The sequence below is a fragment of the Cavia porcellus genome, unplaced genomic scaffold (assembly GCF_034190915.1).
Source record: "Cavia porcellus strain 051 isolate PalLab524CR breed Dunkin Hartley unplaced genomic scaffold, mCavPor4.1 scaffold_16, whole genome shotgun sequence".
In the NCBI taxonomy this organism is placed as follows: Eukaryota; Metazoa; Chordata; class Mammalia; order Rodentia; family Caviidae; genus Cavia; species Cavia porcellus.
This window is the reverse complement of record NW_026947499.1, coordinates 7,018,233-7,031,116: the sequence shown is the minus strand read 5'-3', so window position 1 is coordinate 7,031,116 and position 12,884 is coordinate 7,018,233. Positions and strand designations below refer to the sequence as shown.

General features: G+C 50.1%; 1 protein-coding gene across 12 annotated transcripts in view; it reads right to left on the bottom strand.

The window, feature by feature from the left end:
- Positions 1–6,011: 6,011 nt before the first annotated feature.
- Sbno1 (strawberry notch homolog 1) overlaps positions 6,012–12,884 on the bottom strand; it is a 61,514-nt gene continuing 54,641 nt past the window's right edge. For 8 of the 12 annotated variants that reach the window (XM_003462908.5, XM_013144741.3, XM_063225518.1 and 5 more), the window contains one exon: positions 6,012–11,925. In XM_003462908.5, the coding sequence (XP_003462956.1) occupies positions 11,783–11,925 (143 nt within the window). In that variant the 3' untranslated portion in view covers positions 6,012–11,782. The remainder of the gene's footprint in view (positions 11,926–12,884) is intronic. The other 4 variants (XR_010039606.1, XR_010039605.1, XM_063225511.1 and 1 more) reach the window with 4 other exon arrangements.

The following is a 12,884-nucleotide window of genomic DNA, read 5'->3' as shown; positions in this document are numbered from 1 at the left end:
TTATTATTTTATTTATTCATTTATTTATTTATTTTTGAGAAAGGTCTCCCTGTGCAGTTCAGGCTGCCCTCAAGCTTACTTTGTAGCCCAGGCTGGTCTCGAACTTGCACTGATCCTCCTGCTTCAGCCTCCTGCATGTATTTATCTTGAGACCATCTCCCTATGTAGTTTTCTGGGACAGGGTCTCCCTATATAGCCCAGGCTGGCCTCAAACTCATGGCAGTCCTCCTGCTTCAGCCTTCCAAATGCTAGGATTACAGATGTGGCGTGCCACACAAAACTTTACTGTTTTGAGACAAGGTCTAAGTACATTCTCCAGGCTGTTATCAAACTTGTGAACATGCCATCCTGTGCCACTGCTCCACTTTTGAAATTGGGAAGCATGAGCGCTAAGTTCTTCTACACAGGGCTGGGGATTTAGCTCAGCGGCATAAAGCGCCTGCCTTGCAAGCAGGCAGTCGTGAGTTCAATCCCCAGTACCGATAAAAAGGAAAAAGACAAAAAAAAAAAAAAAAAAAAGTTCTTCTATGCATCCTTTTGCCTGGTCTGGGTCTCTTACATTTATTTCCATGAGCATCAGTGCCAGATTGTCCACTCCTACGGAGGCAACTGGGGTTTTGGTACAGCTGTATTAAACTGGGTATATAGGGAGTGTCATGGTCTTAACGTCTTATTCTGGTGCCAAAGCTGGAACTTATGCTTTGTGTGGGTTGCAAACACCACCACTGAGCTGCATACCTCACCTTTTTTTTTTTTTTTTTTTGGTACCAGGGCTCAAACTCATGACTTTACACTTGCCAGGCAGGCGTTTATGCCACTGAGCTAAATCCCAAGCCCCCATTCCTCACCTCTTAATTGCAATATTAAATTGATTGGACCATGAACACAGGATTTATTTCAATATTAATCTATAGTCTTCTATAGATCTTAGTGCAAAAGTTTTCATCGCCCAAAAGACCAGTGCCCAAAAATAAAGAAATAAGTAAATAAGTAAAATAAATAAGATCATACCAGGCATTGTGGTACATGTCTATAATCTCAGTACTTGGGAGGCTGAGGCAGGAAGAGCTATGCTAGTTTGAGGCCAGCCTGGGGTACACAGTGAGACCCTATCTCCAAAAAAACATGTTATCTACAAATAGCAATAGCTTTACTTCATTTCCACACTAGATGTCTTTTTCAGTTACTGTTTGTTTGTTTGTTTTTGTTTTTGTCTTTTTCCTTTTTATCAGTACCGGGGGTCAAACTTATGACTGGCTGCTTGCAAGGCAGGCGCTTATGCCGCTGAGCTAAACCTCCAGCCCCCAGTTGCTGTTTTTTGAGGCAGGACATCACTATGTAGCCCAGGCTGGCCTCGAATTTGCAATGATCCTTGTGCCTCAGTTTCCCAACTGCTGGGATTACAGGTGTGTGCCACCACACTCAGCTGCACTGGACGTCCTCTCTCCTCCTTGCCTGGAAGCACCATGCAATGTTTTTTTTTTTTTTTTTTTTTTTTTTGCACCATACAATGTTAAACACAAGTGGCAGGAGCACTCAGGAACAGGGATACATACCTGCAATCCTAGCACTCTTAGGAGGCTGAGGCAGGAGGGACCCAAACCTGAGCCCAACCTTGCAACTTAGTGTGACCCTGCAAAATATAGAGTCAGGTGTCATGAGATACGACTCTAACCCTACCATTTAGGTGGCTGAGGCAGGAAGACACTAGTTAAAGGCCAGCCTGGACTACACAGTAAGATCTTGCATCCAAAAAACAGCATCGAGAGCCGGAGTGATGACCCACTCCTGTTACCCAGCATGCGAGGCTGAGGCAGGAGGATCACTGTGCATTCCAGGTCAGCCTGGGCTACCTAGCGAGCTCAAGGGCAGCCTGAACTACAAGCGAGACCCTGTCTCCAAACAGAAGTGGGAGAGCAGGCAGCCTTCAGCCCTGAACGGAAGGAGACCTGAGGTCGGCCGCTGACGGGCCTCTCTCAGCTGTCCGTCACAAAGCCCACGTCCACCACTGCTCTGTTGGGTGAGTTTTACGACAATAGGCGCTGCTCTGTCGATGCCCCTTCAGAACGCAAGCACGAGCCCCTGCGTTGTCCCCCTTACTGAGTGGGCCTGCCGTCAGCCCTGAGGGGGAGAGGCGTGCCCAGGACAGAAAGCTGCGTGGACGCCACACACAGCCAGCCCCGCACCCTGGGATCCTGGCCTCACGCCGTCTCGCACTGCTTCTCACGTGCTCCGGGCCAGACCGGGGTACGGTTTTGGTTCTTGTTTCTCCCCGGAGCTGTCTTCACATCAACTTGCCCACGTGTTCCACTTGGCAAACTCCCTGGCATCCATCAAAGCCCAGCTCAAAAACCCTATCTAAAAAGCTTTTCCAAACCAGGGGCGGGGGTGCACATCTGTAATCGCAGTACTCAGGAGGCTGAGGCAGCAGGATTGCTGAGTTCAAAGTCTGCCTGGACTGTATCACAGGACTCTTGTATCAAAAAACCCAAAAAATAAAAAATAAAAAGCCTTTCTCTATTGAGCCTCCTCAGTTATTCCTGCCATTGTACCTAGTCTCTGTATCTTCTTTTTCTTAATGAGGCTAGGCTAGGGCTCACAGCCTTCCTGCCTCAGCTTCCTGAATGCTGGGGTTACAGGCAGGTACACTGCTCTGGGCGAAACCGAGTTTCTTGAATAAAAGAACTGTGCCCCCCTCCTACCGTGTTCCTGGTGGGCATTCCCTATGCTCCTAGAAATGAGAGACGTGGGGGGCACCAGCTCTGTCCCTCCTTTCGTTTTTTCTGAGCTAGGTTTTTGCCATGGCTGAATTACAGCCAGGTACCACCATTCCTAGTTCTGGTTTTTTGTGTTTTGAGACAGGGTTTACTCATGATGACCCTCCTGCCTCAGCCTTCCGAGTGCTGGGATTACAGATGTACCCCCATGTGGCTCTGACATTTTTAAACAGAGTGTGTGACCCACAGGTTTGGTGCTCACTGACCTCAGAAACCAGTAAGTGGCCAAAAGCATCAGTGAGATACCCAAGGTCCCCACGAAGAGTCTCAAGTAGCTGCCAGTGAGTCTGCGCGTGTCTTCAGATTAACACCACACCTAATATGAGCTTGAGCTTTTGCTCTTTTCTTGGAGACAAGGTCTCAGCTGGCCTGTGCTCCTGGCAATCCTCCTGCCTCAGCCTCCCATGTCCTGGTCTACAGGTGTTAACATGAGCTTTCTGTGTGCATGCTGTGCTGGGTCTAAACCCAGGGCTTCAGCTCTGCCACTCGTGAATCTGGGCCTTCCTGCTGGGGATGGAAGCCAGGGCCTCTGGCTGCTCAGCGAGCTCCCCACCACTGAGCTGCAGCCCACCCTTTTTTCTTACTGTGTCAGGAATCGAACTCAGGACTTTGTGCTTGCCAGGCAGGTGCTTACACTTTAGGGCTACATCTCCAGACCTCGTATCTTTTAGAGTTGGGGCCCCACAACATTGCCCAGGCCTGTGGCAGCCTCATAAGGAGCTGGGTCTGCGGGGCACAGTGCTGACTTCTGGAGGCTACAGAGCACTGCGCAGGCACCTGCTGGCAATGTCTGAGGACAGCGCCTGAGACCATGCTGCCCCACCGCTGTGGCTGAAAACGCCCACACACTGCCCCAAATAGAAGGGGCACAGCTCTGTGCTTTATTACGATGCTCACATTTGCACTGCATTTTCATGTTACAAAGCCATGTATAAGTATAAAGGTCACCCAGGAGTGGTGGTACATGCCTGGGATCCCAGATCCCAGGCTGAAGCAGGAGGAGGGTTGCTATGAGTTCAAGGCCAGCCCGGACTACACAGGGCAACTCTGTCTCAGCCTCAAACCTCAAAATCGCAGTCACCATTCTCAGCTGGCAAAGCCATTTGAAGATGTGGTGAAGCAGATCTGACCTGAAGACCATCCTTTATTTTTTTGGAGGTACTGGGAATGGAACCCGGGGTGCTCTACCACTGAGTTTCACCTCAGCCCGTTTTATCTTTTCTCCTCTGACAGTCTAGCCAGCCAGCCCAGGTTGGCCTGGAGCCTGCAGCCCCGCCTCGGCCTGCAGAGTGAGGCAGCCTGCAGGACCCTGAACTTTTGGCTGCAGGTTCAGGCCACCGGGCGGCGAGGGTGGAGAGGAAGCCTGCACAGAAAGTGGCGGCCGGAGACAGCCCACTTCTCCAGGCTTCTCCTCCCCTGCCTGCCGGCCTGGTCACGGCCACTGGTGCCGATTCAAGCCAACGGGCACTCGGAGGCGCAAAGCCCAGCACCCCGATGCTCACACTGCCCAGCCGTCACCTCCGTGACCCAGGGAAGACTAAATGCACTTCGAGGCCCTGGAAGCCCCGAGTGGCCCCTGCCGCCTAAAGTGGCGCCACACTTGACACCAGAGTGGGCAGCTTTCCGAGGATGGAGCCAGCTCACAGGGACTCGGGCTCTAAAAATAAGCACTTTGCACATTTCTTTTAGCTTCTCTCTCCATAAAGGCCTCCGCAGATGGCTCCTTTACATCATGCTCCCAAATGACTAGCTGATAAATATTCATCCTTTGAGAAGTGGCACCACCCACTTTCCAGAGTGCCAGGCTGCTCACACCCGGCCTGTGTCTAGGGGGGCGCCTATGCCCCCCAACATGAGCCTGTGCTCGTGCACCGCCTAACATGTGTGCTCCCCTGCATGTGCTCTCTGCCTTCTGTGGTGGTTCTAAAGCAGGGAGCCCATGGCCCTCCCTGGCCACTGCAGACACCTTGGCTGCCACACAGGGGTGGTGCTCAGGCCATGGACCTGCTCTGCATCCCCCAAGGTCCAGGACCATTATCCAAGCCAATAGCCAATGGTGGCCCCTGCCAGGGCAGCAGCAGGGTGCTGGAAACTGGGCTTGGGCCAGAGAAAATGGAAGGGAACAAGGTTTCTGGGGCTGGAGGTGCACACCTATAATCCCAGCACTCAGGAGGCTGAGGCAGGAGGGTTGTTGTGAGCAGGCCAATGTGGGTTAGAGACCCTGTCACAAAAGAGCAAAAGCAGTTTTTTTTTTTTTTTTTTTCATTTTTATTGGTACCAGGGATTGAACTCACGACTGCCTGCTTGCAAGGCAGGTGCTTATGCCGCTGAGCTAAATCCCCAGCCCCCAAAAGCAGTGTTATAATTCCATCATTGGGGGTTACCCCCAACGGCATCCCAACCTGGCTGGAAGCAGACAAGCCCCTCGCCTGTAGACCAGGGGTGACAGCACTTAAGCCTACCACTGCTTTTCCCCCCAGCCCCCGTGCCAGGGCCCACAAACCCAAGGTACCCACCTTCCTGGTGGCAGCACAATGCTCGGTGGCCTCCTGAAAGAGCCTCTTGCCAGGCTCTCGTTTTCCTCCCGATCCCTGAGATACTGAACTTTGTCCCCAGCTAGGGCTCTCACGCTGACCTCTGTCAGTCCCACTCCTTTTCAGTCTGCCCACAGTGATCTCAGTTTGACCCTCCTGCCTCAGCCTCCCAGAGGACTGGGACTAGAGGTGTGCACCACTGCACCCGACACCACTAGCATCTCACCTGCTCGCCTGCCTCCCTCACGCCTGGTCCCAAGGCCACCTGCCCTGAGTGAGCCCTACAGGTCCATCTGGGGCCCAGGCCAGACACAGGGTAGGCACTGACTCCACTGAACCTGGAAACTTAAAGGGCTTTCAGGGCACGGAGCTGAGGGTCCCTCTGTAAACCAGGGCCAGGGCCGCAGGCAGACACTCCAGGGCCAGATGCAGGCCAGGCTCAGGGACTGCTGGGATTGCTGCAGGCTGTTTCCCTGTTTCCCTTCGGACTCAGGTAGGACACTGGCTGGGAACCAGGCCCAGCCCTGCTGCGGTGGGGAGCATGGACTGAGGCGGGCACGAGGGCTGCCACTATGGACGCAGTCACAGGGCAGCAGAAACCACGCAAGCTTGGGAGAGGCGCGGGCCCTCGCACAGACCAGCAGGGCACCAAAAAACATGCAGGACGATTAAAAAAAATAAAAACAAACAAACAAAAACATGCAGGAGAGCAGTTGGCTTTATTTCTTTAATTTTATTTAAGAATTTTACAAAAACAAAGCCAGAAAGACCCCAAAAACAAAACGAAAATCACAATAAAAACCTAAATACAGACTTTGTTACACTTCATGGTGATGGATTCTCTTTGTGGGGCGCAGTCCACACGCTTTTATTGCATGAGATCAGTCTCAGGAAAGTTTGTGTCGGCAGGGCGAGGGCACCCGCTCCGGACGCTCGTGATGATCGGGGCCAGCCAGGAAGGCAGCAGTGCGGCAGAGGACGCGGAGGACGCCCCCGACAGCGGCGCAGGGGGAGGCTGAAGAGCAGGGAACACAAGGGACGTCCCGAGAGTCCGAGCCACTCCGCCTTGGGTGGTCTTTGGGTGCCGGCGGACGCCATCTGGAGCCGCATAGTGTCGCGTCAGTCAGGAAGGAAGGTCTACGCCTATGGAGAAAATCGCCTTTGCCCAAGGAGGTAGAACCTGGCAGAAGTTTTATTGCAGAGATACAGCGTACCTCTTCCCACCGCTCATGGCTGATGGTAGACACAAGTGGTTGTGGAAAACAGTATCAGTAGTTTGAAATTTAGTATAAACCATGAACAGGAACCCCCCCCAACAGGGTGATCCTTCCCAGTTGTGGTGACTGCAATGTGCTACACTGAGAATCCCTCGTCCCAGGGAGCCAAGGCAGGGGAGGCACAGGCCCCTTTAACCTCTTCAGTGCCAGGCATCACTACATCCTGCAAGACCCTGGCGCACACTGGCCTTGTCACTCAGGCCCCAACGGGCACCAGAGTGGGGTGTGGTTTGAGGGCTACTCCCCCCGAGGGACCTGCAGGCTGTCCTTCAGCCCCAAGCTGCCAGAACCAGAAAGAACCCACTTGTCCAGGCTTATTCCCTTGCTGGACTGCACTCATGGGACATCTCAGTATCACTGGCCCTGCCACTGCTGCTGCAAATGCCACAGGTAGATCAACCACTGTGCGGGCACCAGTCAGAAAGCTGGGCCTGCCCGACTCACTGTACATGGAGCTATGAGCCCACCCAAAGGCAGGTGACCAGGAATGCTTCACGAGCCTCCTAGGTCCAGTGGTAATGAATGGAACTATTTATGAATTTAAAGCCCAAGAAATGCTCTCAGGTCATTCTGAAGGATGACAGAGAAGCCTTTTCTTAAAGGTGCCAAGTCTGCACACGACACCCCACTGTCTGCCTCCTGCTGCTAACCAGGGGCCCCCACTCCCAGCCACTTCTTCCAAGACCAGGTCTGCAGCAAGGCAGGAGGCTGCCTGTAGCACTACCTTCCCTGGACCCTCCAGAGAGTGACCCACAGCACAGGCCCACAGCATTATGTGTTCTCCAATGTCACCTGTGTGTCACCTACCAGGCTCGTCTCTGCTTACTGCAAATATCCTTAACCAGCTACAGCCAAAGCAGGTCGATGACCTGCACTTGTTGCAAAATACATCTGTGACTGTGCCATGTGGGTTAAAGTACAGGCTCGACGCCTTAATTACTGGAGGGATTTGCAGCAGCAGGCCGTGAACAGTGATTCAAAGTCTCTAATCTGCAAAATGTCCCTGTTAGGTGAAAAGTCCAAACTGAGATTTCGTGCAGGCCTGAAAAACTGCAAGGGTAGGAGCTGTCACATTCCCTGAAGAGCCAGGTTTGATCCCAAATGCACTGAAGAAGTTACAGGAGCTTCAAGAAATTTTGAGAAGCAAAGAAAAGAGAGAGAGAGAGAGACAGTGAGAGAGTGAGAAAACAACACATCAGACTCATGTGGCTTCCAGAGAACACAGGAGCATGACCCGGTCATCTCCAGACAGAGCGACAGGGCACTCCAGTGCAGTCCCCCACAGGCGGGACTGACTGTGATAAAAACACAAAGCGCAGGCAAGGGTGCTGCGACAGGAACTATGCACAGGGATGCGCACTCAGAGGTCAGAAGCAAGTCAGCTAAGTCTCCCCATTTTCCCAAGCAAGGAAGAGAAGGGCTAAAGTGCCCCATTCGGGAAGTCCAGGAAAGAATAAATAGAAGTGAAGGAGGGGGCGAAACAAGTGGATGGGGCCCCAATTTACAAGAAATATTTACATTCAGAATTCAAAAGAGCTTCCATTTCTCTATATACATATTAATGTACATATCATAGGTACAGCACACAATTAGAAAGTGGGCTCCGGATTTCATCAACATACTCAGAAAAGAAATCGCTAGCTAGTTTGAGCTGCAGGTATCTACGTGTGGTTTGTCACTGAGGACACGCTACACTTCTGTTAGACTACTGGCCTGACGTGAGGTTTTCTACGGATGGTTTGTGCTCTCAGCTGCGGCCCTGATGCCGAATGCAAGCTACATCTGAGTGCACAGGTGTGGCGTGACCCCGGGAGACCACAGGCACGAGGGGGAACAGTCAACAGTGCAGCAGGAGGACGCCTGAGCTGACCGTCCATAGTCCGGATCCCAGCCTCACGGTGGCTCTTCCTGGCACCTGCCTTAGAACTACCCAGTACCACGCAGGGACGTTTTAAATGGGGGAGTAACTGGGTAAAACCCTGCCTTTTAATGACTTACCAAGAAGAGGACCGAGAGAGGATTTCTGCTCCTGCTTTCCTAAAATGAGACACAGCAATAACTGCTCAGCTCCTGCTTTTTGTCTTACGCTAAACTGCAAAGTGGAAAGAGTGGAGGAGGCTCTGGTTACACAAGACGCCTGGCCTGGGGACCCCTCTCTTGTTCAAACAGCATCAGATGGTGACTGACAAATGAATGCTCCATGGGCTAAGGCCAAAAATTATGACTCTAAAACATATTCCCAAGGAGTTTGGGAACTTTTAATTGTTGCCTCTATGGACAGAGCAAACTAAGATTTTTTGTTGTAACTCAAAATGGTTTGTGAAGCACTAATTAACTGAGAATAAATATAAAATACACACACACACACAAATACAGCCTACTACAGGGCTTTGGATGCAGATTCTTGCTAATTCACATACAGGAAAAGAGAAGATACTGAAGAGTTTAGCACAATTTAGTAGCCAAAAGAGAAAACAGCCTAACCTACCTACTTCTCATCAAATTGTATTTAAAGGAAGACATCCTCAGTGCTTTCACAGACTCCCACCACCCAGCCCCTGCCGCAGACCCTGGGCAGGAAGGCTGTAGCCAAGGGGATGCTGCCGCCCCAATGGTGGGAAGTCTGAGCACCCATGAATGGTGTGCAGCCCAACTGGCACCGTAAACCCTGAACACACGGACACGATTTACAATCAAACATGCACGCTCAGAGCCATATTGCTAACGCAGGAGGAAAGGCATTACTGCAGAGGCCACGGGGACTCCCCGTAGGCTAAATAAGGCCTCTGGGTGGAGAGGTGGCATGAAGATCCTGCAGAGGCCAGCCCTGTTCTGCACAAGCCAGCTGTTGCTAAGACCTGGGCTTGCAACAAAGTGGCCCCTGAACTCTGAGGCTTCCTCGGTGTATCCCAGATGTGCTTTCGTATGGGCACAGTGTAGACACCCGATACTCACTCCTCAGGACAAGCACTGGCCGTGGCACCACACATGTGGCACAATGGGTTCGGGTGTGTGGTACCCATTCCATCCTCCACACTGCTCACCTTTCCAAAAAGCCTGCCTTGGAAGGGCTGTCAGGGGCCTCATTTCTACAAAGACCACAACACACTCTGGCCTTTCACACCGCAGGCAAGTGTTATAGCTTGGTCTAGGCTGGGGGAAGCTGGAACCTGCTAATGAAGACCCTCATGCACGGGACGGGGAGTGGGAGACGGAGGAGCCTCTGTCCTGTCCTCAGCTGGGGCTCACTGGTGGCCAGCTTTTTAGGCCTCTCTTGCCTGATTCAGATTCACCTTAACAAAAGCCACCAGCAGGATCAGCAGTTTACAAACAGAAGCAAAAGCTGGGAGGCTCTAGCTGCAGCTGTCACTGGTTAGAGGTCCTGTCTGGGGACACTGGTGGACCTCCTGAGAGTCACTGCCTGAGATGCATGGACCAGACTGAGGATAAAAGCTGCATCCATGGGGCAAAGTACACCCACGAACAGAGATTATTCTCAGTTTGTTCTTTAGGCACGAAGAATAAATACATCCAAAGAAAACAACCATAAATAAAGTCAGGGTTAAAGAAACATAAGAGGATGAAAGATCTAAATTTTGATCAGGTTTCTATCCCTTAATACACCTTCCCCCCAATTCTTTGAGAAGTTTAACAAGTTACAAGGGAACAACTGGATCTGAAAAACGTTCTGAAGCTTATGTTCCCTTCATCAACGCTGCCTCGGAATTTAGAATCTGGGAGCAGGTCTGCAGCCAGGCGTTAGCACTCCCTGGAACTGAGGCCAATCAAGTCCTGCAGAATCCCCTCCGGACTCCAACTACTGTCCCCAGGGAGGGCCTAAGCATGAGTCCACTTCGTTAGGGTGATAACTTTTTATTTAACATCTACAAGATTTTGGTACCTTGCAGTTTTTGACCAGGTTTATACAATCTCAATTTTTATAGTGCAACCTGTGCAAGCAAAAAAAACAAAAAACAAAAAAGAAAAGAAAGAAAAAAGACCAACTGTCCCTCACTTGTTTTTATAAACATCTATTATAGGCGAAACAAAACTTACCCATGTTATAGATAAGTGTCTATTCACATTTGTACATTACCATTTTTAACAGCTTGAGATAAACTCTACAATGTCTTACAACACATGAAACAATATTCAAGTTACTGGGTAACAATAACAACAAAAAACATACAGCAGAAGCCTCAAGTGTTTCCTCATTTCTAGTTTACAACTCAAGTACGGTTTTCTGTTTTTGAGTGACAAAAACTTCAGATAACGAAATGAAGTAAAACAAGAATGTCTGCAAGACAGAAGCCAACTGTACTTCTAAAACTATCTTTAAGTTAAGGAAAATGTAACTTTTAAGAAAAACAGGCTTACAGCCATTTTTGCAGCACACGTTAGGAATACTATTAATACATTAAAATTAACTTTGAAGAGCTTTATTACAAGAAGTATGTACTCATTACATTGACAGAAACCTGGGGCGGGGAAAGAGGGAGAAGAGTCTGCAGGGCTGGAAGCAACACCCAGGTATAAACACTATAAAAATGCAATAACCAATGCTGTACATCTACAAATCCTCTCTCCAACACTTGACTTTTGTGTTAATCTTGTTTACGCATGCTTTCAAAGACATGCACTGTCAGAACAAAAACTACAAAAAAACCTGAATGCATGATATGCAGCCTTTCATTTCATGCTTTAGTAAACCTATTGTTTTTAAGTTGGAAAAAGAAATCAATACATATTTTCTATATTACTCAACACACATGCACCTGGGGACAGCTGCCCCAGCAATGCCATGAATGTACTGCATTAACCCTGAGCACTGTGTAACAGAGAATAAAGCCAGTTTGGGAAGTTCCACGCATCTTAAACCGACTGCGGTTTGTTGTTTTTAGCAAACGCACTAACAGACCGATGTGCACGCACATGCGTGTACCCCTCTGCTTACCCAAATAGAAGCATACAGGAAGCCCCAGGGGAGGCAAAAGGAAAGACACATGTACTACCATCGGCACTGCTGATTTTCAGTTTTGCTACCTATTCCAGGTTTGTCCTTATTCCCAAAAAAAAATTACCTAGAGAGCACAACCGAAAAAAATATATAATTCTTTGGAAACTGTCCCTGATTTTATGCGAATGGTCTGCCCCACAGCACCGCAGACGCACCGTGCTGCAGCCTGTCTGTCCTTCACGCGTTGCTCAGGTTGGCGATGCTCTGTGGATGATGCTGCTGCCACAGCTGTTTCTGCTGGACTGCAAGCTGCTGAGACTGGTCTGAAGTTGACAGGAGATTTACGAGAGGAGACACACAATTTGCCGGAATGATCAAGCCTGTAATTAGCAACAAGAACTTACAAAGCTGCATTCAGTAGAAACCATTCTGCACCTTTCCAAACAAGGAGTAATTTTAACAAACAAGAATTTCACGCATCAATTTAATGAGTGCTAAGAAACTGCAACAGTGCATTAAGATGCAACCTGGCTCCTCAGCTGTGTTTCCCCCAAGCCCCATGCACATGTATGGGACTTGAGTGACACCATCTTCTCAATGAAGGGAGGGGTCAAGCGCAGCTCTTTTCCACCCACCACCTTCTCCAGTTCCATGAGTGCAGGTGTCACCTTCCGGCCGGCCAGGCACCAAGTGACTCCAGCATGGGAGCTGCCAACTCAAGGCCTCGCACCAGTGGGGAACCTGGCAGTGGGCATGGAGCTGAGGCATGAGCCGGGACACACAGCCCCAGCCACCGGAGTGTCCGCTCTACATGGAGGGATGCAAAGACAGTACTCCAGGGCAGCTTTCTATAAAGTGCCAGACTCTGGCATGAAATGTCTTTGGTTTTTTCAAAAGATGTGGCTCTAATTCAAATAAAAACTTACCACAATTAAAAATATTTTGAGTTAAAAATAAAGAACATCCCAGTACCGATAAAAAGGAAAAAGACCAAAAAAAAAAAAAAAAAAAACACAAAAGCCCAGTCCTGGATAGACTCTGGCCCCAGGCTGTACCACTTGGCAGGACACTGCAGGACCATGACTGGTGGACATGCTGTTCTCCAGGAGACTCAGGGCAACTTCTGCACTCCATGCCCTGGAGCTGGCTCAGTGCAGAGCCCATAGGACATGAGCACAGCACCTCAGGGTCAACCCTTGGTCACTGCAGCCAGATACCAACACTCCACTGCCTTTTAGGACATGAAGAGCGAGCTGTGCACACCACTGCCGGCATGGATGTGAAATGCCTGGGGAAGGGAACTAAGGGACAAGGGCTGGATTTGACTTTCTCCCATAAA